The sequence below is a fragment of the Cryptomeria japonica genome, chromosome 1 (assembly GCF_030272615.1).
Source record: "Cryptomeria japonica chromosome 1, Sugi_1.0, whole genome shotgun sequence".
Classification (NCBI taxonomy): Eukaryota; Viridiplantae; Streptophyta; class Pinopsida; order Cupressales; family Cupressaceae; genus Cryptomeria; species Cryptomeria japonica.
In genome coordinates, this window is record NC_081405.1 from 571,428,902 (window position 1) to 571,455,021 (window position 26,120).

Sequence of the window (26,120 nt, forward strand, 5' to 3'; positions counted from 1 at the left end):
TGAAGCTGAATATGTTGCAGTAACACTGAATTGTACCAACATTACATGGATCAAACAACTATTGGAAGGTATAAATGAGAAAGTTACCGAGCCAGTAAATATATTTTGTGACAATACTAGTGCCATTAATATTTCAAAGAACCCTGTTATGCACTCTAAGACAAAGCACATATCTATCAAATATCATTATCTTAGAGAAGAAGCTCAAGAGAAGAAAGTGGTGTTGGAATATGTTAACACAAAGGAGCAAATAGCTGATATCTTCACCAAGCCACTACCAAAGGACACTTTTGAATATCTCAGAAGTAAGTTAGGGGTCCTACCCCTATCTTCTACTCACTGACCGAGTTCGGTGAAAGCATCACTTTGATGACTCTATTGAATATCTTTTGGGGAGATGATGCTGGAGTGATACTCTTTAGAATGTTTTTCTGAAAGTGTACTGATACAAAGAATGATATAGGGAACAGGATTGAAGACAAATGCTTTGACCGAGACTCAGTTGATACACAACAGGAGGCAATAACTTCTTACAGAAAGAAATTATGTTTTAGTTCTTTTTCTTTTTTGGCATTGTTGTCAAAGGGGGAGAAGACCTACCCAAGGGGAGAAGACCTGCCTAATGGAGAGAAGACCTAAGGAGGAGAAGACTGAGAATATATGGGAGAAGACTGAGAGAAGACTAGAAGACTACAGATTGAAATAAAGACCGAAAACAGAAAAGAAGTCTAATGAATGGGGGAGAGCATTTCAAGCATTTCAGAATCACAGCAATCCGAATCTTTTAAAGGTCAAATCAATTGGTTTTGCCATCAATGCCAAAGGGGGAGATTGTTGGTAATAGTACATTATAAGGATATTGAAAAGGTTGTTGATGACTATGGACATAACTGATTAAAGATGTTTTCCTATCTTGATATTATTATTTTGTCATTGATGTCAAGAAATTGATTTTCTAATTTAGTATGATGTTGCCATATCTTGAGAAGTATGATATGAAGATTATAAAGAAGTTGGTAAAGACACAGGAAAGAATATGATGATTAAGGGGATAAGATATTCAATGGGCAACTACTACCGAGTTAGACAATGATGAGATCTTGATGCTTTAGATTGTTTTAACATCATACATATGTTGTAAAATGTAAAGGTTAATACTATACTATGTTATCAAGCAAAGAACCTAGTCGGTAAACCCTAAGGAACCTAGTCGGTAAACCCTAAGGTTATCGCAGTCGGTTAATGAAGATAGAATGTCTACCGAGTGAAGTTTAGTATTCACCGAGTTGTAATCGAGCTATAATATAATGCATTAAATGTTTACATGTGATATTTAATGAAAGAAGCTAATGAGCTGGAGTGGATCAATGATTGGTAAGTCGTGGAAGAAGTTTGTTAAGCGAATCTAAGGCAATGGAAAGTCGGCAAGAAGATCTACAGCTCATATTGAAATGCATTACCCTAACACAAGTTCCAAGGCGGGGTAAAACGTTTTTAGATCGAAAGATACAATGAACCTGGACAAGATTAAAAGATCTGATGGCTATGATTGATCATGAGAAATGTGATCAAGGAGATTAAGTGGTTAGAAGATTGTCTATAAATAGGAAACTGTTGATAAACAATGGATGCGGGCAAGTGTATGCACGGGGATGCTACATAGTGATTACCGAGCACAGAAGCTTGAAGACCTGTTAGAATAACAGAGTATTGATGCCCAGCAGATAGACAAGATTAGTTCTATGTCTAGATTGTATTGAACAAATAGGAATCTGCTTTAGCATTTTAGATGTGAAGTTGCAGACAGATTGTATTACTGTTATTTTGTGAAAGTCATAGGAAATCTCTTAACCGAGTGGACTTAACAGTCTTATATGTAAATCCTCTAACAAGGTGACATTCTGATTGAGTGTTTGAAATCCTTTGACAAGGTCACTTCTAACAAAGTGAAGATCCTAACAAATCTAAGGGAAATCCCTTAACCAGGTCACATCTAGCAATGTGTTTGTAATCTTTAACGAGATTTGTTTTTAACTAAGCATACTCCAGAAGAGTATATTTCTTAGTGGGTCTGAAATCCCACAGTGGTTTTTCCCTATTTGGGTTTCCACGTTAAATCTGGTGTTATGAGGTTTATATTGTTCATATTCTTTTGAGTTTGCATGTTTGACATTTTTTGGTTATATGACTGATATATATGTTACCGAGGTTGAATCTGATGTTTTTATGGATGATTAAGTTTGTATGATTCACCCCCCCCCTCTCATCTTGTTGGCTACTGGATCTGTACTTATATTAAGTATCAGAACTATCAGGTGGTTGGTTATGTGCACCAAGATGTGGTACTAAAGGGGATCTTAAGATGTGACTTTTTTTTTTAAATCAGCAAAGTCTGAACTTCAATGACAAATTGAACATAGCTACATTCCAAATTTGAAGATGCAATAAAAACAAAAGTCAGAGTGGTCCAAATATACTTTTTAAACTACTAATTTATTTTTAAAATAGAGGAGATTAAGGGTTTCAAAAAGGAGGGCCACAGAAAGTGGTATTTCTTTAATACAAAAATCATAACATAACATTTGTCGTGGCCCCCTTAAAATGTTAACTTTTTTTTTTTAATTTTTAAAATTGCTTCAGTGAGAAATTAGCTAACACCTCATAGTTTATGTTGGATTTTCTAAAATTTTAATGAGTATAAGATTTTTTTACTAATTTTCGAAGTGGACATATCTTGAAAAGCAAAAATTTTAGTGTGCTCCCCCCTAAAATCATTGAAAACTAATAAAAAATAAAAACTTTTTTTTTCAAAGTTTGTATAATTTTGGATATGCTTATCTCCATGTTACCAACCCCACCTCAACACCTAAGAATATCCACTCATTAAAATGATTCACCGTACCTTTTTTTTTATCAGTAATATGTATGTTTGTTATATTATAAAATTAAAGTAGTACATTATCAACAAGGATTTTTTCAAGATCAAACCACCCAAAAACCACCTACTAATTCCACCAAACCACCCATCAAAAATCCAGAAGTCAATCCCACCAACCAGTAACCCACCAAACCACCATCCCACACCCAAATTACAATTAACCAAGCTCAAAAATGATGCTTATTACATCATTTCCATACAAAAATTAACTAGCAATTCGAAGTTCATATGGCACTACTAAAAGAAACTATAAAATCATGAAGTTTCCAATACTAAATTACCAAGACCTTGGACAGAGCAAAGTGAAAAAAAAGGAAAACTGAGGTACCTGAGATCACGACCAGATCATTCTCATTTCACCTCCTCCTCTTGCACAGTCGCAGCTCTTATCTCTCCACACGTCCCAGCTCCTCCTTCATTTGGGAGAATTGCCAAAGGCATGTTTTTTCTTTTAATTTCTATAGATATGTGTCTGTTCTTCAATCACAACCTCCTTCCATCCACTTCATCATCCCCTACTTCTATGCGTACCTGTCTGATGATCTCCTCTAGCTCCATAATTTGGACATACATCTTTAGAGCCTCCCATCCCTGCTTCACCATCTCTTGAAACCGGGCCTTCACTTCTTCTCTTTGTTTAAGAAAATGAATATGCATATGTCTACCCCTAAGTTCAACAAGCTACTCCAAAATTCCGTCCAACATATCAAACCCCCGACCCGACACCACCCACTCCAACAAACACTCCATATTCTCTAGGTATTCATGCGACATTATTGTCTGCATTACTCTTTGAACCTCCATGCATGAGGAGTCCCATTCGAGCCCCCACGCCATTATAAGAGAATAGATGTTCGTCCTTGTTCTATATTTATGGCCAATTACCGTCACCTCTTCTCTCAACACCAACTACATAGCCTTTAGAAACAATGGCTCATTTAACCTAAACATGGTCTTCAACTACCTCTCTGAAATCGGCCCACAGAATGTCGGCATCATTTTGCTAGTTTTCAGCATGAAATTGGCCTCCATTACACTTGCCAACCATGAAACCACCTTTCTCTATCAATACCATCTGCATTGAATGACCATTCATTCTCATTATTTATATTAATGGGTCCATCTCCGCCTTCGCCATCAGTGCAGATTTCATCGGCATTGATTGCCAGTGTCAGTCAAGCTAACCTAGGCTCACGGGCAGAAAATGAAAACATGCTCTCGCACACTTCAATTTGCTCGAGGGTACTATACGGTATGATAAATTTTAAACATTCCATTTTATTATGGCATCATCTTTATCTCACCACCTCATCACCACATTTGATAAGGCATCCACTAAATCATTTCCACCCCTCCTAATGTGAAATATCTGAAAATCTTGGAAATTGTTCAATTTCGAACAAATCAAAGCTATGAATTTATTTAGTCACCAACTCGAGGTTACTACTTTCATAATTGCATTCGCCACAACCTTAGAATCTCCTTCCAAGTCCACCTTCGAGGTCTTCATTTTAACAACCAATTCAATTGCTAATAATGCAACCTACACCTCTGCGTCACTATTAGTTTTGTCTTGTAGTCATTTCGCACCCTTCAAGAGGATCATCTCATTTTTATCATGAGCAACACATCCCACCCCTCAAATGCCTGGGTTACCTCTAGATGCCCTATCAAAATTTATTTTAATTCACCCTTGCTCCGGCTTAGACCACGCTTCCTCCCCCTACCTATGCTCCCCACATGAAGGATGAACCCTTGAGGACCCATGAATGGGTATGATTCATCGTATCTTAATTAGTCCACTTTATCAAAATTAAATTGATTAAATAATTATGATTATTTAACTAATAAAAACAAATCAGTTTTCCACCAATTGTATAATCTATTTAAAAATATCATTAAAAAAAATTATAATTAATTTGATTAAATTTAATCAAATTATTTAATCAATTAAATTATTGATAAAAATAAGTAAAAAAAAATCTTAAATAAATAAATTAGTTAAATAGCTAATAATATCTTCCACCTTTCCATGTAAATAAAATAAAATCTTATCCATTCATCAATTTTCATTAATAATTTATAAATTGAATTCAAATCCATCATTTCCTCATCCTAATTCTAAACAATTATAAGCTATCAAACTAAGAAACAAACATTTTACCATTTGCAAAGAAGATCCATTTGTTAATAAATATTGAACTACACGTTTTTTATTTATTTTGCGTATGTAACTCATCTTTACACTATAGAAATCAATGTTTAATTTAACTTGAAATTTTTATTTCTTGTCCAAAAGTATGTCTTTTGTTTGAATTGCATGGTTATAATTTCCACATCTGACAAACTAACTAAAATATAATATCAAAAAAAATAAACAATATTTGCAATATAAATAATAACTTTTTGATTAATTTTTATAATCAATATGTGCAATGGCCATCCACTCATGAGAAGACTTGTTTTTATTAGATTAGCAAGGAGACAGCCTTGACCGAAAAGAGAGATACAACGTTACAACATTAACCATTCACCAACTATAAAACAACTAGCAGTAGGATACCAGTTCTAATAAAAAATGATCAAAAATTTTCATGCCCCTAAAAATTTTTCTATGGATACTAATATCATTCCTATTACTAATTACAGAAGTATCATAGTAGTTGTTTCCATAAACCATACTACTAATGTTGCTACCAGCATTATCCTTATCAACCTTTAATGAACCATTCTTAGCATAATTAATTAACATTAAGTCTTTCAAAGTGGGCACACAGGCCCCAAAATACCACCAATTGCAAAACATAACAAAAAAGGTTAAACAGAGGAAGCAAAATGACCATTACTCCTTGATCAGGTTCTAGTCTCGCCCCAGCTTGCCTAAGTTCTACATCCAGGTCTCCTGGTGATCTTCTTGTTAAGTCATCTATCCAACACACACTATGCACATTTGACTATATATTATTTGAAATTCAAAATTATGTCACATTTGAATTTTAAATAATTAATGAATATGATCTAACAATTAATAGGGTTAACATTTTAAGATGGTCATTTATAAAAGCAATCAAATAAAAATATGCAATACAATAGTGATATGTCATTCAAGTCATAAATACAATTGACATTTGTCCGATATAAAGTTAAGATATGATATATAGGATAGTGATATGCCATTCAAGCCATAAATACAATTGACATTTGATTGATGAATTAAATGCTTTAAGACATCATTTTTAACAAATAGAAATGGATTAACAGGAGGGCTATGAGTAATTATCATAATGTCAGTACCATTTATTACAAGACAAAAGCCACCTTTTCCCACACTTTCTGGGTATATGTGGTTGCTTCGAGAAATTTCCTTCCTATAGCTCTCTACAACTCTCGACTTTCTATTTTGAAAAGCAAAAAAATGGGAGGAAATAGACGCCCCTATGAACCCAGCAACTATAAGGAGTGGAAAAAAAGGAGGTAATTTGGAACATCTTGCAGAAGGGCAGGTTTACAAAGTTTATGGAGAGGCTCCATGGGAGGGACGCGACAATCACTAAATTTTTGTACAAAAACTGGAGGAAGGGCACCCTGAAGATGGGAGATCAAACAATCTCCATTGATGAATACCTCATCGCTCAGGTCACGGGTCTTCACAGGGAAGGAAGCAATTACTACAGAGACAGAAAACTGAGCAAGGAGGCAATAGAGCAATACCCCGAAACGGCAAAAGAGAAGAAGCGCCTGGTAAAGCTAAGTAAAACCTACTACCCATCTAGGGCATTTGTTAAGCCATGGAGGAAGGTTTTGTTTTCTATTATGCGTTGCATTAACTTGGATGGCAGATTCACAAAAGTGTATGGCTATCATTTTGTATTACTTAATCATTTCGGGTATGATGAAAAAGTTAATATTCCATATTTCCTATTGTGTTCAATGAATGCTACCATTAAAGCCCATAGAGAGAACCCTAAGGGTGATACAACCATGCATCAAGGTCTTATGGTGTTAATTTATGACCATCTAAAAGCTAACCGAATTGCCCATCCCCAGCCTTCTATCTCTGAGTCTAAGGAGGAAGGGTCGGATTCTGGTTTCTCTATGGGTGAGGAGTCTGAATGTGATTTAATGAGTGAGTTAGAGGAGAGTCTGGATGACTCTGAAGCTGAAAATGGTAAGAAAAGAAAACAGGTGAGTACCAAGCCCTCTTCCTCGAAGGGTAAGAAAAAAACTAAAGAAAAGGTTTTCCAGATCTGCGCCTCCTCCTCGGAGGAGTTCTTTGAGGATTCTGAGAAGGATGAACCCCAGTCTTCTCAGAAAAAGAAAACTAAAAATTCCATTCAGATAAGGAACAAACAGAAGAGGCAAGAAGATAATGATAAGGAGCTAGAGGATAGAGTGCAGAGAAAGGATCCTGACATCGACCAGAAATTGGAGGAGATCACAGGGGAAGGTTTTGATCATAGGGTTGATGGAAATGTTTATAAGATCACTAGTGGCGACGTCCCCAAAAATGATCAGGACAATATTGGTGAGAAAACCCCCCCTTCAAATCCTCCCACTGAGGGTTTGAAAGGTTTTGTGGACACCATCGATTGGTTAATTAACAGTTACAAGAAAGTTGTGGAGGATAATAAGAAGTTGAGCCACAGGGTCCAAATTCTAGAGACAATCAATATTGGTGAAGCCAAATCTATGGCGGAATATGTTGAGGATTTGAGTAAAACTATTGCCAAAGCCGAAGAGATCAGAGATTCCTTCAACCCTAGGTTTGAGAAAATTGAGAAGGCCCTGACAGAGATAAAAACCAATGACAATGCTACGGACCAAAGAATGGCAGAAACTGACAACAAATTTAATAAAATTGAAAAATGCCTCAAAAGTATTGCTCAACAGAGCTATAGCATTCTGAAGGCCTCGACCAACAATACCAAAATTCTCATTAGCAAACTGGAGAACGAGAAGGATTCCCTGGAGTTAGAACCTAACATTGAAGGTATGAGAGAAGTGTAAGGACCTAGAACAAGGACCAGAGGCAAAAAGAAGGAGAAGAAGCCAAACAAGGATATGGAAGAACTCAAAGTTGCTTCGGAAAACTATATCCAGCTGGTCAATAAGGCAGTTGATCTTCTTAAGTCTTTATAGTTGTTTTTCTTTTTGTCTTTTCTCTAGTTTTTCCGCTTTGTTGTTCCTTTCTTTAGCTGTTTGTTCGGTTTACTGGCCTTTTTGCTAGTCTTTTTGTAAGTTATTTTAAGCTGGTTTGGATGCTTTTTGATGAACTATATTATGCTCCTATGTTAAAGCTTTCGGGTCCTTAAAACCTGTTTTTCATATTAATCAGAACAAATAGAAAAATTATGATTTTTGTCCTTACTATGTCTTTAAAAACTAATAGAAAGACAAATAAATGGCATTTTTACAAAACTTTAAAATAGAAAATTAAATATTATTATAAGAATTTTGTTCAAAAATTTTAATTCTATGTTTATAGTGTCCATTTGGGAAAAACAAAGAAACTAGAATAATATCCACAAAAATAAACAATGTTTGCAACATGAAGACTAATAACTTCTTAATAATTTTTATAATAAATGAAAGCATCATCTATGGGGCCGACAGAATGCATCAACTCTATGGTATATTTATAATTCTATCTTGTAAAATATGCTATTCGATTGCAGCATTCTATCGGCCCCATAGCTAGAACATTAAATGAAGACCTGATGAGGAGGTGTTAGACTGAAAGGAAAGACCTTGAACCAACCACCCTCTCGGGTTCACAACTCAACCAAAACCCTACTACCAAAGGGTCCTACACAATACCAAGTCAAACTATAGTTCCATGTAACTTGTCAATACCTTAGGAGACTCAAAGGCTCCAATATTTCCCCTTCCAAACAACAAAAATTCACAAGTCTTGAGTGACTACACACACCTTGCTTACATGAGTGGGCTACTACTAGGATTTAGGGGTTTGAAGGGCCCACTTGACCAATTCAACACAACAACCCTTGGAGGGGTGTTCTTACAATATCTTTATGCAAATGAAATAGGATTACATGGCCTATACTCTCTGTACCATCGACATTGACTCACTTGCTCATAAACAGACCTAATTGCAATTAGGCCTCCTTTTGGGGTAATCGGGTAATAACTTTTGATTCACAAAGGATCTAGACAAAAAAATTGTATTTCCAAACACCCTTTTGGAAGTTCTCAACAATATCTCACTTATAGGTTGCCAACCATTTTACAGATATCCCAACCTATACCACACCAATTGAACTATTAGGACTATTAAGCCTACTTGGCTGGACATTTTCTAAAATATTGTATGATCCTCCTGCTTGATGACTTTCCCTACCCATGGGATGTTATATCAACCTCCAAAGCACTCTTATAGAATATTCAAACCCCTCCCCTGTGCTCTACAACTCAATTCACACGTACTATCCTCATTCAACCGCTTTGTTACATGATGATGCCAGATCTATGGATTCTTCATCAAACACACCAAAATGTTGGAGCAACATTTGGGCACTAGATTCTGACCTATCATACAAAGGCCTATCATATTCTACAGTTTCAAGATTCTTGACTGAGAAATGATAGGCCAAAGTCCATTACATTTGTCAAAACCTAGGGTTTTAAGGGTTTCAGACCACTCGATAAAATAATGCTTGCCAAACAAAATAGAGATCGCTTCAAAACTTCAATTGAATTATAAAAAAAAGGTAAGTCACTATAGGTTCAGGATCTATATCATAATCATGCTTTACAGTCCACCTTCAATGAGGAATGAACAGAAAATGAGACGATTCTCAGAATTTCCAACACCTTGATGCTTGTATTATGCTCCAACCAACAACAACCTTACATATTTTAGTCTTTGGGACCATTATAGGTTCTTCCCCAACGACCACAACCATCTCCAACTGATTTTCAAGTGAACTAACCGTTGGAGTACAAAACCAACCAAAAGTTGCAAAATTGTCATGACAACAAATGGACAACTTTTGCAACTTATGACCAACTTAGACTCTAGACTACCTTAGGACCCTAAAGTCATCACATATAATTTTATTTCATAAAAAATGACTCAAATAACCTTTTGGTTACTTGGTCTCACAATTTAGACCATTGTGACCCTTATTGACCCAAATTGCTCTACAAGACCCTAAGTGACAATTTCACCCACACTTGGACAAAACTTTCTTCTATTACATTGATAACATCAATGACCCATGGGGCCTCATTACATTTATCGTAGACTAGTTGTCAACTAACATGACCTTGATCCATGCCATCATAGGTGGTGGTCCTGCACCAAGACCATAACTTTACAAATAGAACACCATTATTATGCATTGATGACAACAACTAACACCACTACAATTTGTGTGGACAAGAATGTATAAAACAACACAACTATAATTAATATGTACAGTGACATATATGGGATCCGTGTAATGGTCATCTACCCTTGAGAAGTCTTGTTAGGACAACATCTATCCCACATTTTGTATGTACATTTGACTATTTTTATTTTGATTTTTTTTTTTTTTTTATGGAGGTCCAAACTTGCGAGCATGGCAGCCCAATGAGGGAATGAACCCTACGAGCTACCAGCCCAACGATGGCCTTCAAAAAGTAGTTTTTGTCACCTAATACGGTGGCACGAGCCTATAGGTTGAAACCTCTTTGGCTAAGAGCCAAGGACCGAAGGGTATCAATTCTGCTAAATTCGTCTGAGGCACGATCCCGACCTCATCCCTTATGATGTTGGACCCTTTGCACTCAACAAGACTTGATCCCTAGTGGGCTCATTCGATGCCATTCAACTTCACTAGTACACCAAGGGCCCGTTCACAACTATTTATTTTTTGAAATTCAAAATTATTGCATATTTTGAATTTCAATTGATTAATAAATACAGGTAATGTGCATTTTATAGTCAAATGGGCATCTAATGGTCAAATGCAACTTATGGTCAAGTAGAACTAGTATTTTTTTGTTTGTTGATGTTGCTCTACCTAATTTATTTATTCATGGGATAGTTGAAAAAGTTGCAAATTTCATTATAACTTTGAACATGAGAAGAAATAAAATGCAGAGGGTTTGACTGACATGGTTGACTGTCCTATAAAATCTTATTTTTTACCTCATACGGTTCTATCCTTAAATGCATCTTACAATCAAGTGAACATCCCTTCGTCAAGTATGCTTAAATTTTCGTTGAAGTTGTTCAACCCAATTTAATTATTGAGTTGAATATTGAAAAAAAAAAAAATTAAAATGCTTTAGACAAATAGCTTGATTGACTTGGCCGACTGAGAGTACAGAAACCACACATGGCGCTATTACTGTTACTTGCACTAGGTCACTACCGAACAACTTAAATCACACAAACTAAGCTTACACTTCTAGTCTTAATAATGCAAAACACGCAAAATTGACTGACATTCTCTAAATTTAATATATTGCTTAATGTGTGGAGTTTAAGACTAATCGGTCACTGTTGGAATTCTCAAGGCTTGTTGCATCCCAACATCTGACAGTCAGCCATGTCACCACACCCGCCAACGTACACCATCTACAAGACATCGTTGATGAAGCTGTAAACTGCGGTATCTATGTTCGCCTGCTAGTCCATTCTACAATACACATGGGAGGCCTGTTAGAGGGCCAAGAAAGCTCTGATTTGTTTCCTCAGGAGTACCACGATAGCATATTTCACTACTGAATAGAGGGATGTTTTAAGACAGATTTTTAGACAATTTTTGAGGAAATTGTTTCAATTTGAGACAAAAAAAATTTGGTAATGTCTTTAAAAATGTCTTTAACCGAGTGTCTTAAATTATCGTCTTTAAAATTGTCTCTATAGAGATGATATAAAACATATTTTTTTTGGTCTTTGTTGAGACAATTTGGGTTTTAAAGACAAATTGTCTCTCTAGAGGCAATAGTTGAGATTAAAATCATATTGTCTATCGAGAGACGATATGTCTTTAGATCTCAACTATTGTCTCTCTAGAGACTATATAAAAAAAGGTATTAAAAAAATAAACAATTTATTTTCAATTTTTTTGAGTAGTTTTCAATAAAAATGTATTAAAAAAAATAAACAATAGAAATGTCATAAGTTTATGACAGTCAAAAGGGCTCAAAAAAGGAAAAACGAGTGAATAATGACAAGTGACAAGACAGAGCAGCCATGAGCTTAAAAAATCCATTTGTGTCTCTGAATATCTCATAGCAACCTTAAGTTGTGTGATAGTCCTAATAGTGATAAACATAGCATGAAGGATTACCCTGAGCCAAGAAGATAGAAATAGAGAGCCAGAGATCATCAATAGAATGCAAGAACTGTTAAAGTACAAAGCTCATCATGAATCATAACAAAGGCATAACTAGTGATTAAAAATACTATTGCATACACATTCAAAAAGAATTAAGAGAAAATATGAATATCACAGAATAATAGAATCGCATTCAACAAACATGACAAAATCTTAACAATATATTTAAAAATATCTTTCAAATAAAAGTAAAGAAAGAAATACTATGAAATAAGATCAACCATTCTCAATTCTGAAAAGTGAAAAACAAGGCAACTTACCATGGCTACAGTCCCTGCAGTAAATAAGCATACTACAAGCCAACCAAAGCACACCAACCTTCAAAATAAAAGACTGCCACATTGTTGTCCACGCTGTTTACTTTAATCAAAAACATTATGGATGCACATTTTACACATTAATGCCAATTGATGATAAAAATTGACATGTATAGAACTTAAAGCTTAATTATTTATTCATTGGCTACATGTATTAAAATTTGATATAAAGCTTGCAACAATTATATATTTCCACACGTATATGCAATTGTTGCAATGAATAACACCATCCCAAATTGATATGTAATTTTGAATTTTAACATGCAACACTAATATGCAATTGCTGTGATAGAAACTGTGCAAAATTGACATGCAATTGTTAATGCTTACATGCAACCAATTATTTAACAACCGAAACATTTGCCATATATATTAATTGGTTACTGAATGTTTTTTTTGTTTTTCTTAGAGGCAAAACAGGTGCATATCTTGCAACCGCTACATATAAAGTATTTTCTATTCTAATAACCACAAAGTACGGCAAAGAATAATCTGGTATTTGTATCTTCTAAAATATCTGGAAGCCCTAAGTGATGATATGATAGCTTCTAAATTACCACCTCTTGCTAGCGTACAAAGACAAATCTGAATTTCCTCTGCTGATTTCCTAAAGCATAGATGTAGTATGCACATCTCACATTCTACAGTTTAATTCTGCTCGACAAAATATGCATTCCTCTGAGAAAAAATTGGCCACAATATGGAGCTTTAGTCAATCTTTATTGATGCATAAATAGTCCGCAGGAACCGGAAACAAGCATAAAACCCGATCATGCCAGTCAATACGAAGAACACATATGAGATAATTGTCATGTAGCTAAAATACAGGATTCCTGAGATAACTTTTGTGATCTCCAGCTTAGTGAAGAAATAGAATGTAGCATATAAGAATAGGTACAGTGCAGATGAGCCTGAAGTCAGATAAGCTCTCCACCACCAATGGTAGTCTTCACTGCACAACCGAAAGTAGTAGAGGACTATTGTAATCTCAGCACAGGTGACAATACGGATAACAAAGACTATGAAAAGGAACCCAAAAATGTAGTAGATTTGGTGTAACCAGATGGAGGTTAAGATGAAGAACAATTCAATGAAAACGGATCCAAATGGCAATGTGCCTCCAATGAATATTTAGAAAACTGGTTGCATGTACCATGCCTGCTCTGGAATTTGCCTGGGAATTTTACTTGTCTTAACTGGATCCTCAATTGCAGGCTTCTTGTAGCCAAAGTAACTACCAACAAAAACCAAGGGAACAGATATCCCAAACCATAAAAAGACCAAAGCAAACATTATCCCAAATGGAATAGCACCAGAGGACTTTTCACCCCAGATCAGTCCATTGAGTATAAAGAAAATGGCAAAAGCAATGCCAGGGAATGTGAAAGCAGTCTTGATTGTGTTTGTTTTCCATTCTGTACCTTTGAACATCTTGTACAACCGAACAGAAGAGTAACCACCAAACAAACCCATAAACACCCACAACTGCAAGAAGAAATAGGATGGAAACTGGTCCACGGAGATGTATTCAGGCCCCCATCCAATTCAAGCCTACTCTGTGTCTATGTAGGAACTGGAGTACAGTTTATTGGTATGACAATTGTGACAATGTTATTTGCTATGTTGGGGTTTCTTTCTCCATCTAATCGTGGTGGATTGATGACTGCAATGGTGATTTCATACAATAACATAAATGATGATAAAACTAATAAAATTCATATAGACATTTTACCAGAAAAGTATTCTAGACTTTATTTGCAAAGCGCATATCATGGATCCTTCAACAATCAATATAATTGCCTCATTCAATATATTTTCTTCTTGTGGTATATCATACCTCATCCTTCTGATATACCCAGCAAGCTTAAACATTTGTCTTAAGAGTTCAATGTATTCACTCCGGTTTTCTTCAATCTGGTCTAGCAAGAAGGCTACAAGAGATAATCCTCCAACCATCCGGCGTGCCTTCTCCACACTTTGCAATATTTGTGCTACAGCTTATATGTTACCTTCATCTCGCTGTAAATACAACCACCTTTAACTCTGACTCCTCGTAAATAATTTCAACATACTGCTAACTAATCTTTTACTCAAAATAAAATTAAAATTAGCAGTTACCATCTCCAGCTGAATATGCTTATTCACAAATTCAAGGAATTCAGACCCACTTTGGATAAAGGATGTCCATTCTGATTCTGAACTAGTGCTTCCCTCTAACGTCTTTTCTTGTATTGACTGCATTCACAAACAAAACAATGAGTAAAACGCAAAAAAAAATTAACAGTTCTTATGATTATGGTTGAAGCTAACTCCCATACTAACCCTGTTTAAAATTATAGTCTCAAAGTTAAGTCATTTGACAACAAAGTAGTCAATATTCATCATGAAGGTGACAATGAAGAATGGAAATGCATTCATGGAAACAAAATAAGAGAGTGATACAAAAGAGACTAAGATAGTATTACCAACAAACCCGAAACAAAAAAAACCAATTTGTTTTTGTAAATAATAACTCGTAGTAAAGCACAAAAAAATATTGTTTATATAGTGATCGCAATCAAGATTCAAGAGGAAGGGACCATTTGTAAGGACAGAAGAAACAGAAATCTAAATTCCTCAAATATAAATGATCATTGTTGTTAATAATAAGATACACAAGCAGATATATATTATAACAATAAACTTGAATACTGCGAAAGGTATATACCAATGCATTCATTGCACCAGCTCTCTTGTGGTGTTGGAAGCCAGGCCTCTTTTCACGAGATACATAAACTAAGCAGGGTAGTTCATTTCCAACAATGTCAAGTGCCCCAATATGACCTAAGAATACCTGAAATGAAAAACAAAAACAAGAAATTGGTAACCTGTGGTCTTTGCAAAATGCTGACAAACATGATTAAAAAAAGAAAAGAAAATACATTCAAGAGTGCATGAATTACTAAGAATCAACATTCTCATCAGGTATTGACATAGCGTAATAATACAGTACCTGAATCATCCCAGGATGGTCTTGAGGGTTGTTGCCTATCCATGGCATTCCATCTTGCATTGCATATCCATCATTAGATACATATACATCTTGATACATAGCCATGGCGTTCTATTTAAAGAACCATACCATTTTAGAAGCTTAGAAATCTTGACAATTTCTCACAAAAAACTTACAACTAGAAAATATTTAAGGAACTGTCCTTTTTTAGAAGATTATAAATCTTGATGATTCCTTTTACAAAATAGATGTAGCCAGAGATAATAAAACTGACCGAACATAATAGTAAGTCCTAAATTTGAGTTAGTCGTGAAGTTTAGTCTTTGCTGGTCCACAGAAAACTCAATTTAACAGTCAGATTACAACTCTAAAGCACTTAAATATGACTTCAGAGAGACACCAAAAAATACCAAACTTTATTCTCAACCATATTTGGGAATAATGTACTGTTCAATAGAAAATATAAGTCAAATCATAAATCCATTTGTAAAAGTGAATAAATTCACAAGTATTCATTAAACAAATATAATGCTATATAAATTAGGATTATAATAGTAATGAATTCTGAACAATGATAGGAAGCCAATGTGTCTCATGTTCATTTGTTTCTATCCATCCTCTTTCTTTTTGTCCTCTTTCTACGAGGCACTTTTCTGATTGTGGGTGTGGATTGTTCATCGCATTTAACACCCTCCTCAAAATTGTTGTCTCCCACTTGCTGATATTCAGGGATAGTTTCCTCGCGAGTTTCAAGAATGACAGTCAAATCATTGTGTGCAACAAACAATTCATCATGATCCTCTAGCTCCTCTTCATGCTCACTACCTGATGAGTTTGATTGTTGGGCTTCCTATACACGACACAATTTAACTTATTTAAATAACTTAAAACCTCTACATAAACTATTACATGTCATATAATATTATAAAGAACTTACCTCAGTAACTAACCCTGTTTAAAATTATACTCTTTGACAAAGATGGAGAGAGAAATCGAAAGAAATAAAACCCTTAAACATGGAGGAATAGTATAATCTATGAGAAAGAAACATGAAATAATATTTAAAAAATAATAGATGCTTAATGGCTTATCTCCCTCCAGCATCTTTCAAATAAAGATTGCCACAGAACAAGCTCAATGTATATACAACTTAATGCAATGAAAGCTACTAGATTACAGTGATCACAACCTTTTGGCTTTTTTGGGTGCTAAAAGAGGACTGTATAGTGCCACTCCATGATGAATGCATTGCTCTGAGATATAATAGCATATCGACATGATTAAAGTATTCATATACATTTAGTGCAGTGTTTATCATGGAGTAACCTGTTAAAAGCATAAAGATCATGCACCTAAGTACAATCAAATTTTGGGAAAGTAAGAGCTTGTTTTCATTCATTGTCGAGGCACAAAATCTACAGTCATACAGAGGCATGCATGGAAATAATACCACTGGACAACCCTAAAGAATGTCAATAACATAAGCAATAATAGAAATATAGTGCACATGGTATAATGGTCAAATAGTCATCAATCGTCATTGATTTCATGCACAAGATTGAGGCCTGATTCAAGCTAAGATATATTAGCAGCAAGGATGTCAAGGACAATATTTCAATCTAGTATTTCAGTCAACATTCACATCAAAAAAAGCCATTGTCTTGATTACAGGACAAAAGGGAAACAATCATGAGATACAGCAGATCCAACTTAAAAAGACAGTGAACAACACAGTGATTTAATTCACTATCCAATGACATTGAAGGCTATGAACATAGATTATTTTCAAATCAAGCCTAAAGAGCTTCAATAAGACAGTGAAAGGGGATAGATTCAATGATCAACAAGTCTCTGTACAAGTGCTTCTTTAGGACAACAATGTGCAAATCAAACATAAGAAAAAGAACTTTGAAAGCCAAGCATATGGTAGAAACAACCTGCAACAAGACATAAAAGTGACCTTGTGTTAAGGATATGGACTGAAAAATCACAGTGCTAGGGCATGCAAATGACTCATCTCAATCACATAATCAAGGAGTTGATCAGAGCAACAAAGGTTTTGTGCTCAGATCTATGCATTAAGAAGAAAGACAGTGAATAGTGAGATAGGGTTATTTGTGACTAACAAGGCAGAGAAAACCTCAATCATAAGGGTTATCATAATAATGAAGTGAAGATCAATGACCACGTAATCTTCATGAGATGGTATGATAAAAGAAAATTTTCTTCCATACAAAGGGATATTTTGAGGGCTAGAAGGGTTTACAGTCGCAGAGAATTGTTGGCCTCTCTAGAAGCTTGTTAGACCCAAACTCCAAAAGATGAAGGCGTGAACAATTTTCCAGCGATTTGGAGACAGCACCCATAGATTAGGCACAAGACAACATCCATAGATTAGGCACGACAATCTACAGTTGAATGAGAATTAGATGTCGTCGCTGCTCAAATCTTTTTACAAACCCAAGTTTGTGGAGTTTATAGGTTCTAGTCTGGGGCCCAGGATTGAACAGAGATCTCATTTCTATTTTTAAAATACTCCACCCAGATTATCAAGATTCTTAAGTGGGATATTCCTTAAGAACTGTCTTAAAACCATTTTAGCTATTAAATTTCAGAGATCCAATCCTTGGATAAAGAATACAACAGTCAATTTTGTTCTACAAAGGAATTTTACAGATATTGTAAAGAGATGTTTGTTGGCTAAGTCACCGCATTCGGTGAACGTCTATCATCAAGTTCAAAATTCATCGAATATTCCAATTAGAAAATATTCGTTAAAGTTTGGCACAAATTCGCAGTAAAACAAATGTGTTAATTTTTATTAAAAATTATTTTCATTAGATGCTTTTCATCTAGGGTTTTCTTAGATGCGATGTCGTAGGCGCAAGCAGAGGGCACGGGAAGAGGGCAGAGCACACGAACATTGGACGCGAGCAGAGAGTAGAGAGAAAACGAACAAACTTCGAACAACACCCAACAAGTCCGACAGCGATGCCGAGCTCCGGGTCGCCGAGCTTGACGGGCATTCTGGAAAAGGTCGGACAGTTCAATACCTATAATTTATTGGTAAAAGGAAAAAGGGATTCACATGCATGGTAAGAAATGTGACCAAGAAAATGGCTAAGGATGATGCAAGACAAGATATAGATGATATGGTTGAGGAAAATTGTACAAGCAATTGCCTGTAATAGAATCAGGCTTGACAGGAAATATGACCATTACAGATTTCACACAGAGATTGCTGACTTACCCAGTTGGACATTTTTCGTATGTTTTTGAAACTTTACCAAATGAACATGTCTAGCACCTGCGCATGGAAATTGATGTCTCCATGAGGCAGTTTGTGTGTGGAACTGTCACTGGTCAGTGCTTGTTCACCCGCATTCCTTGGTCAGTGAACTGATGTCTTTAACTAATGGATGATCTTATTAAAATTAGATTATAATTGAGATAATTATTAAAATTCCTGGTGAACAAAGAATGTGGGTAAATTAAAATTTTAATAAAGAATAAGTTTCTGTATCATGCTGAAAATCCAATTATATCCATCTCAAAAGAATTACTTAGTCGAGATATCTGCAGTATCACCACATTCTATTTTGCCACCAGCCTAATCAAACTGGGCAAAGTTGTAATGACCATGTCCTCAATTGGAGGGATTCATGTGCATGTCCAAGAACCAGCAGATCTCACATTGACATGTTATTTAGAACTAATACTGTATTCCTATTGGTCAATGACATCAAAAACAAGAATATATCATCATCATCCCTTGCATATAATTTATAAGCAATGAAAAAGAAGAATGTCTTCATTTTATTGGCTCGTCCCCACTTCAGAAGTTCAGGTCTCGTTGTTGGATTTCGTGTCCTAAGTTTGTTTTGAGTTAGATTAGAGTTGTAATCTTAGTTGGCAACTACGGTAAAATCTAATTCTGTTTGGGTTTGAATCAGATCTACTAAGATCTGGTAAAAACGATGGGGTAGAGATTGGATCAATCATTGGAGGCATTCTCGCTGCTCAACTAGTCTTGGTATTGATTTTTATCTATCGTAGAAGATACTCTCGAAAATCAGGTGAGGAGATCAATTTCACCTTGTTCCTCCATAAATCTAATCGTCAAATCACAATAAATGTTGCTTAAACTTGCCCCTTGTTCTTTTTTCACTCAAGATTTTTCTGATTGGAATTTGGAAGCCAAATGCAAATGCAGATTTACCGGTCATGGTACCGAACAATGTCAGAACTCGTTCATTTAGCATAGAAGAGCTGAGGACAGTGACACAGAATTTCAGCCAAGAGATCGGAAAAGGAGGTTTTGGAACTGTCTTCTATGGCAAGTTACTGGATGGAAAAGAAATTGCTGTAAAAGCGCTATCCTCTTCATCGAAGCAAGGAGTATTAGAGTTCTTAAATGAGGTACTACATATATCTGCCTCAATTTTGTTTTCTGATTAAAATTTGAAGTATAATATTATGCTCAAATATTATGCTAACTTTTCACCAAGCAGATTGATCTTCTCTCAAGAGTGAGTCACAAGAACTTGGTGTGGTTGCTTGGCTACTGCAACTCCTCCAAGGAGCTTATGCTTGTTTACGAATATGTGGGTGGAGGATCACTTAGGGATCACCTTCATGGTGGGTTAACTTGCAGGCTAAAGTATTTAACGTATGGAAGCAACACAAACTAACTTATATGGATCTCAATTTATTTTTTTGGCAGGTTCTTTGGCAAACTCCTCTGCCCTAGACTGGAAAGCTAGGATTCGAGTAGCTCTAGATGCAGCAGAAGGTACTTCACTTCTGTTCTGTTTACCAGGATTAATAAAGGCTTTTGTAGGTTTTCTTCTTTTCTAGGCCTCAATTATGGTTTAATGAGGCCTCGAATATAGTTTGATGAGGCCTCCTCTTAATGTGTTTAATTTAAAGGTTTGGAATATATGCATTCGAGGTCCAGACCGAAAATCATTCACAGAGATGTGAAGAGATCAAACATTCTCCTAGACTTGAATATGAAGGCAAAAATCGCAGATTTTGGGCTTTCAAAAATTCTTCAAGATGATTGGATCTCTCACGTGACTACCACAATTAAAGGAACCATGGGATACCTGGATCCAGAGTAGAGATACTTATGCCCTCGATTTTTTTTCCTTTTTCGGTTGCAAATAGCAATACAAATTAACCCAGCTATTTGAAACTTTGAATTGATACAAGCGCTGCTTACTCAAAGATTATTGTAACTTTCCTTGATTGATTGAAGGTATTTCAGTAACAATAAGTTGACAGAGAAAAGTGATGTGTATAGCTTTGGAGTGGTCTTGTTAGAGATTATATGTGGGAGAACACCAATCGAAGATGCAGTTTGTGAAGAAGAAGTCAACCTTGTGAGATGGGTAAGATTTAATTTTAACCATCATTAGAAATTTCCATATACTTGATCGTTTTGATTTGTCGCACTTTGTATTTTAGATAAACTGACAATATTCATTTTCATGATAGGTAATGCTCCATGCAGAGGCAAACAAAGACATCCCTTCTCGCTTGACCAACATCATAGATAAGAGGTTGTCTTTGGTCGAAAAGGAGATGCAAAGTTTCAAATGTGTTGTTAATCTTGCATTGCAATGTGTGGATAGAGAAGGATCCAAGAGACCCACCATGAATGAGATAGTGGCAGGGATAAGAGTGGCTATGCCTTATATCGAGCCTAAAGATCTAGACATAAATGCTGAAAAATCTGTGGATGCCTTGCCAACAGAGGAATATGGTTCAGCTGATTGTAGCAGCAGCCTCCGTCAAGCTGGCAGATGACATAAATATTCAGCTAAACCATTCATGAGATTGCTCAACAATTCAATGAATATATGGTATGTTATTGGTAAATTTAGTGACTTCAATTTCTGCTCTATTATTTGTTTATAACTTTGGCCATGCCATCCTACGACAATCCAGGTATCAATTGCCCCAATCTAACGTAGAGATGTCACCTTGGAGCACATCCGGAAAATGTTGTTCATCTGATTGCCATCTTCAATGCAATTGTCGAAAGCCATCTATAATAGGGTTAATGTCAGTTGCCATTGCGTAGTCTATATTGTACTGGAGAGACTGAAGAAGTTCATATCAAATGAATGAAGACATTTTGATACAAATTTCATTAATGTGCTTGAAAAACAGAATTTCAGACAAAGCTGTTTAACCATTTTTTCAACGAGGAAACCTGCATAGTAGGAACAATACAGGTTGTCCATTAAGATAACGTTGGCAGTTGGTTCATAGACATCATTACCCTGGACAGAAATGCAAATTCCCATTATCAAAAGTGGGAAAAAATCCCTCTTATCACTGTAAAATCTGACTTAAAACTTTTCCCTGAATGATGGTTTATGAGAAACTTATCTCATTCAGGCTTAGCACAGACCAATGGTCTTGGTAGTCTAATATATGATTGCGAATGATCGAGAAGTCTGTGTAGACAAACAAACTTGAATAAAGAAATCCCATTTGTTTCATTCACAGGGAACACTCCTCACATGGAAAAGATTCCTCTATTTAGAAGAAGACAGGTTGCCTTTATTGTTTGTTGTGGATGCAGCACATCTTATTTCAGAAAAAAACACGTAATAATGCAGTAATGTTTGTGGGTAAAGAGATTATACTGAGCGAACAGTAAAGTATTACCAGATAATATTACAGTAATGTTACTGGTAAAACAGATAAGATTGCACGCAGTTTCATGGAAGGAGAGGAGTATGCCCAGATAATGTAGTCCGAGATTTCTTATATCATGTTTTAAATGCTCATTTGTCTACGGTGCATCTGACATTGTCTGTAAAATTACAACATCATGAGCTGTGTATGAGTTGTACTGTGACCAATCAATCCAGCAAACTAGGGTTTCCATTAAAAACCAAGATTCCAATTGCCTCATCCCTGCCATTTTTATTGTCTCTGAAACAGACAATAAACGTGTTTCATGGTTTAATTAATGTTGTGTTTACTCAAAAGTGACGAGAATAATGTAAGTGTCCGTGGGCAGAGACAAAAGAAGATAAAAACAGAATAATAACCGTGTGCTGCTGCACAGAACAGAATTTTATTGGCATGCATCAAAAGATTGGCATATGCCTCTTTATACAGGACATGGAGAAAATTAAAAATTACACAGAAATAGTTCAAAAGCAGATAAATCTTTTCATTCATTCAAATAAGATTTACAAATCTTATTAATTATAAGATCAAGGAACATTAATACAAGAAACTGTTTGATCACAAGATCAAGGGATCAGAGACAATAATTGCATTACAATAGCTTCATTATATAGAGGTCTTGGACAAATCAACTAATGGCTAACATATAGATGATTTCAACACATACATGCAAAAGTACAGTTAACAAATTTCATGCAAATTCTCTTTTTAAAACTCTTATTTTTAGCTCCTCAAATTACAATTCTTATGGGAAAGGATGCAAAAAATTTAAACTTACCAGTCTGTGTGACTGAGATGCCTTTTTGGGAGATTTCTACATCTCTGCACTCTAAATATTTATCTTCAAACAACTTGATATCTAATTGACTATGCTAATTATTAATGAAAGTTTATAGTCAATACCCATTAAGAAATTCTGACAAGAAAGTAAATGTATTTCTAATCTGTAAAACCAAATCGATGAAGTTTATTTAGATTGTAATAATCAGTGATAATAGACAAATATTTAGAAGAGTAGAGAGTTTGATTCCAACCTGTTACCCCAACGGCTGTAGGTCCTTGATCAACCGCTCTTCTTAACCATAGATTTAGTAACTGTACATAGCAGACAACATTGTTTAGGTCTATGATATTTTTTTAACTGTACATAGCATTTAATAATACTCTAGTCATCAATAATGACCATTCCTATGAGAAATCATTTCTTCTATGACCAAGTTAAAAAGAAAATGAGGAAGTAGCCGCAGTTTGCCCAAGCCTGATGATGTAAAATCATTTTAGCAGAAAACAGAGAAAATGGTACCTAGGCGAAAAATAAAATAGACTGTGGACAAAAGATAATCCCAAAAGTCATAAATTTGACAGAGGGTTTCAATGATTACGCACGACACAAATTTTCTAAGCTCGAGCAAAAGTTTAGATAAAAAATAAATACAGGAAGCAAATACCTTGACGAATACTGCAAATTTTCCATCATTGAACTGTTGGGTTAGCAAAAATCTGTGAAAAAAAGGCCAAAAAAAGGTCAGGCATTCAACCAAAATGCTGTTCGATGCACCTTCCACACAAATTAGGGCAATCGTAGGAAAAAATATTGAAAGGGAAGTTGTAAATACTCGTTACATAATCGCCCTTTCAACGCAAGGATGTGAGCCCGTCCACGAATTTTGTTCTCAATCTCCACTTGAACGAAGAGTTGGAGGGCGTGACCAAGCCAGGAAGATTGAGGAAGATTGAGGAACTCATGCGATAAGTATGAGACGACGCCCATCATTCCCGCCAATGGAAATTTCATGCCGATGCCGCCGCGGAAGCAGAGAAGAGGGTGACGAGTGAAGAGGGAAAAAAATCCGGCGGCATAAAAGAGACACGAAGAAATGATTAACTTTATTTTATATTGTCTTAAGCTGAGACATTTAAATAACTAAAAATATAAATTAAATGTAAAATGTGTGTTGAAGACAAAAGTAAAGTTTTGTCTTTAATTAATGTCTTAAACATCCCTATCCTGTAGTAGTGTTTAAGTTGACAAACAAGTTTCAACAAAAGGGACTGGCGGCGTCGCCAGTCTGTGTTGTGTTCCATTCGTTCATGGGATGGGCCTGAAAGAGCGCCGAAATTTTTTCAATTTCTTGCGTGCAGTTTATTTCGTGCAGAGGGTTTGGAGTCAACGGGTCCAACTCAGCCTCACGCTCGATCAAGCGGTGAGCCCTGGAGAAACCAGGGGAGGACTGTGTTTTCTTTGACTTTTTTTAATTATTATTTTGATTTTTGGATAGTAATGATACATGTGGGATTTTATGTACATAAATGTCAACACATTTTATAGTAGTGGTGCATGTCATGAGATCTTTTAGGCACATAAGTGTCAACACATTTCAAAGTGTGTTTAATTATGCACAAATGCCTCAATAGTAGTGTATTATGGATACCAATAAAGATGCACGGATAGGTCAATTATCATCTAAAAATACTAAAAAATAAAATTAAAGAGGAAAAGTACTAATCAATTAACAAAAAATTAGTGTTTCTTTTGTGTCTTAAAGATCCATGAAGAAAATTATTTCAATAATTTATTTAAATATGAAGAACAGTTTGTACGAAAAAATCATTATACAAAATTACAATTTCTAAAAAAATTATTGATTTGAAAAAAAAATATAATAATCTTTAAAAATTATTGTAAACACATTACATTTGAAAACCTGTAGATTTTATTGAATATCAAAAAGAAACATTTATGCCAATTACTTACTTCCAATTTTAGAAAAATTAAATAAATTTATTTTATTTTAAAATATTTTTGTAATTAAAAGTTTAGAGTTTCATCAATTAAGATTTAAATTATTGCTCTTAATTTTACTATTTCAAATTTATGAAGATGAAATCATAGTGAATTATGCAAATATCTACTGCCATGAAAAGAAATAAGTCTTATTTTCTACTATATCAAAGATGAGTATTTAATTAACCTTGAAATTTACATTTTTATTTTTTTCTTAAAACCTTACTTTTGTTTGAATTTTATGTTTATAGTGGTCATTTGGGACAAACAAACAAACTAAAATAATATCCAAAAAATAAACAATGTTTGCAATGTGAAAACTAATAACTTCTTAATAATTTTTGTTATAAATGAATAACACAACTTCACACATGCAACACCATTACTCTCCACTGATGGCAATAAGTAACATTACTGGAGACAAAGATGTCTCAACTAACACAACTATAATTAATGTGTACAATGACATATGACCCTTCAGAAATCTTGTTAGGACAATATATATCCCCCACTTTACATGCACATTTGACTATTTATTATTTGAAATTCAAAATTATGATATATTTTGAATTTTGATTGGTTAATAAATATAATTAAAAATGTGCATTAGTCAAATGCATCTTACAATCAAATGGGTATCTAATGGTCAAATCCAACAAACAGTCAAGTAAAACTAGTATTTTGATTGGTTCTGCTTTGCCTAATTTATTTATTGGTGGAACAGTGGAAAAAATTGTAGAAATCCTTAGGACTTTGAACATGGCCGACTGTCCTATAAACTCTTTTTTTAAACCTTTACTGCTCTATCCTTTAATACATCTTACAATTTGATTGATTCATCAAATATGCTAATATTTTGGTTGATGCTGCTCTGCCAAATTTATACATTCAGTCCAAAATTAAAATCCTTAGACAAAAAACTTGATTGACTGGCCGAGTGATAGACTCTGTTTTTCTTTAAATGTGAATTGTCACAAGTTATTCTACTTCATTCCTGTTAGATAGACGGAAACTCCTCAAGGTA

The 26,120-nt window shown here is 35.0% G+C and overlaps 2 protein-coding genes and 1 pseudogene across 6 annotated transcripts; 1 reads left to right on the forward strand and 2 right to left on the reverse strand.

Annotated features, from left to right (window-relative positions):
• Positions 1–12,980: 12,980 nt before the first annotated feature.
• LOC131061798 (transmembrane 9 superfamily member 7-like) lies at positions 12,981–14,153 on the reverse strand (annotated as a pseudogene).
• LOC131061797 (probable cellulose synthase A catalytic subunit 10 [UDP-forming]) lies at positions 13,298–24,192 on the reverse strand. 5 transcript variants are annotated; one of them, XM_059220030.1, is made up of 8 exons: positions 23,928–24,192; positions 23,760–23,811; positions 23,346–23,406; positions 15,601–15,653; positions 15,316–15,441; positions 14,727–14,843; positions 14,341–14,643; positions 13,298–14,271 (listed from the first exon to the last, which is right to left on the reverse strand). In XM_059220030.1, the coding sequence occupies exons 1-7, from the start codon at positions 24,104–24,106 to the stop codon at positions 14,620–14,622; spliced, it is 612 nt and encodes a 203-aa protein (XP_059076013.1). In that variant the 5' UTR covers positions 24,107–24,192; the 3' UTR covers positions 13,298–14,271; positions 14,341–14,619. The 5 variants fall into 5 exon arrangements, with proteins under 5 accessions (XP_059076013.1, XP_059076016.1, XP_059076007.1 ...); XM_059220033.1 differs by having other exon boundaries at positions 14,341–14,627; positions 23,928–24,191; XM_059220024.1 differs by having other exon boundaries at positions 14,446–14,843.
• On the forward strand, positions 19,804–21,714 carry LOC131053790 (probable LRR receptor-like serine/threonine-protein kinase At5g48740). Its single transcript, XM_059220036.1, has 4 exons — positions 19,804–20,019; positions 20,112–20,238; positions 20,324–20,392; positions 20,530–21,714. Exons 1-4 carry the CDS (start codon positions 19,825–19,827, stop codon positions 20,721–20,723), a joined length of 585 nt encoding a protein of 194 aa, XP_059076019.1. The 5' UTR covers positions 19,804–19,824; the 3' UTR covers positions 20,724–21,714.
• Positions 24,193–26,120: the final 1,928 nt, after the last annotated feature.